This window comes from Hyposmocoma kahamanoa, unplaced genomic scaffold, assembly GCF_003589595.1.
Source record: "Hyposmocoma kahamanoa isolate Upper Pololo Valley unplaced genomic scaffold, ASM358959v1 263, whole genome shotgun sequence".
In the NCBI taxonomy this organism is placed as follows: Eukaryota; Metazoa; Arthropoda; class Insecta; order Lepidoptera; family Cosmopterigidae; genus Hyposmocoma; species Hyposmocoma kahamanoa.
In genome coordinates, this window is record NW_020653766.1 from 3031566 (window position 1) to 3032546 (window position 981).

At 34.1% G+C, this 981-nt stretch overlaps 1 protein-coding gene across 1 annotated transcript in view; it reads right to left on the reverse strand.

Moving 5' to 3' along the window:
• LOC113228986 (voltage-dependent calcium channel type D subunit alpha-1-like) overlaps positions 1 to 781 on the reverse strand; it is a 48578-nt gene extending 47797 nt beyond the window's left edge. Inside the window, exon 1 of the mRNA XM_026462452.1 lies at positions 645 to 781. Coding sequence (XP_026318237.1) covers positions 645 to 762 — 118 coding nt within the window. The 5' untranslated portion in view covers positions 763 to 781. The remainder of the gene's footprint in view (positions 1 to 644) is intronic.
• Positions 782 to 981: the final 200 nt, after the last annotated feature.

Here is a 981-nt window from a genome sequence, read left to right on the forward strand (position 1 = left end):
AGTGCCATATTCGTAATGAGCATCCCCAAATACCTCGAAAAGGATACTCATATAGCATATTTTGAAAAATCGTGTCCGCCATCTTGGATTTACAAATAAGTGCTATATTCGTTTTTCATCGACAAAACCGAGCACATCTGTAGGCACCTGATCGACAATGTCGGGCAAATCTGTAGGCACCTTTAACTTAATGATGAGTTAAGCAAGATACAATTTCCCCACTTTTGAGGGAAATGTTATTCCATGGCATCATTATTTGTATATTTGTGTGCGTGCCGACGAGCGTAGTTACAAGTTGCTTACGCCTACATGAATTTGGTTTTTGCCTCACTTGTGACAGTTCGTTTGATATGAAACTATCATTCTATGCGTTATTATTCTAAGCCCACAGCATAATTATTGTTTTTATGTATTGTTCTTGATATCATACTACCTATATTGTGCTGAGAAAATGAACAAAACTTACTGTTATTATACGTTAAATAACTTCCATAAAGTTTCTTACGGAAATAGGTAATGTAGGTTCATTAACCATTTGCGTTGCAATAAAATAAAATAATTGGCTTAGTTATTTGTGACGTTATAGTAGTAACGATTTTATCACCAGATCGGCCGTTTTTGTTAAACACTGTACAATATCTTACTGGTTTCAATGTCTCGGCAAGCAGAGTGCAGGATACCGGAGAAAAGCTCCAAACCGATGATGGCGTATATGATAATCACGAACAGCACCAAGAACGCGATGTGGAATAAAGGAATCATCGCTTTTAAAATTGAGTTTAACACAATTTGGAGACCTGAAACAGAATAATAAAGGTTATTTTTACAGAAAATATAATAATTATAATGGTAGCAAAAACATTTGCTAGATCTCTATCAATAGTGACATATATTTATAACTTTATATATATAGTTACTATCGCTCTGGTTTTTGTTATACTAACTATGAAGATGGTGTAAAAGGTGGAAAACTTAGAATAA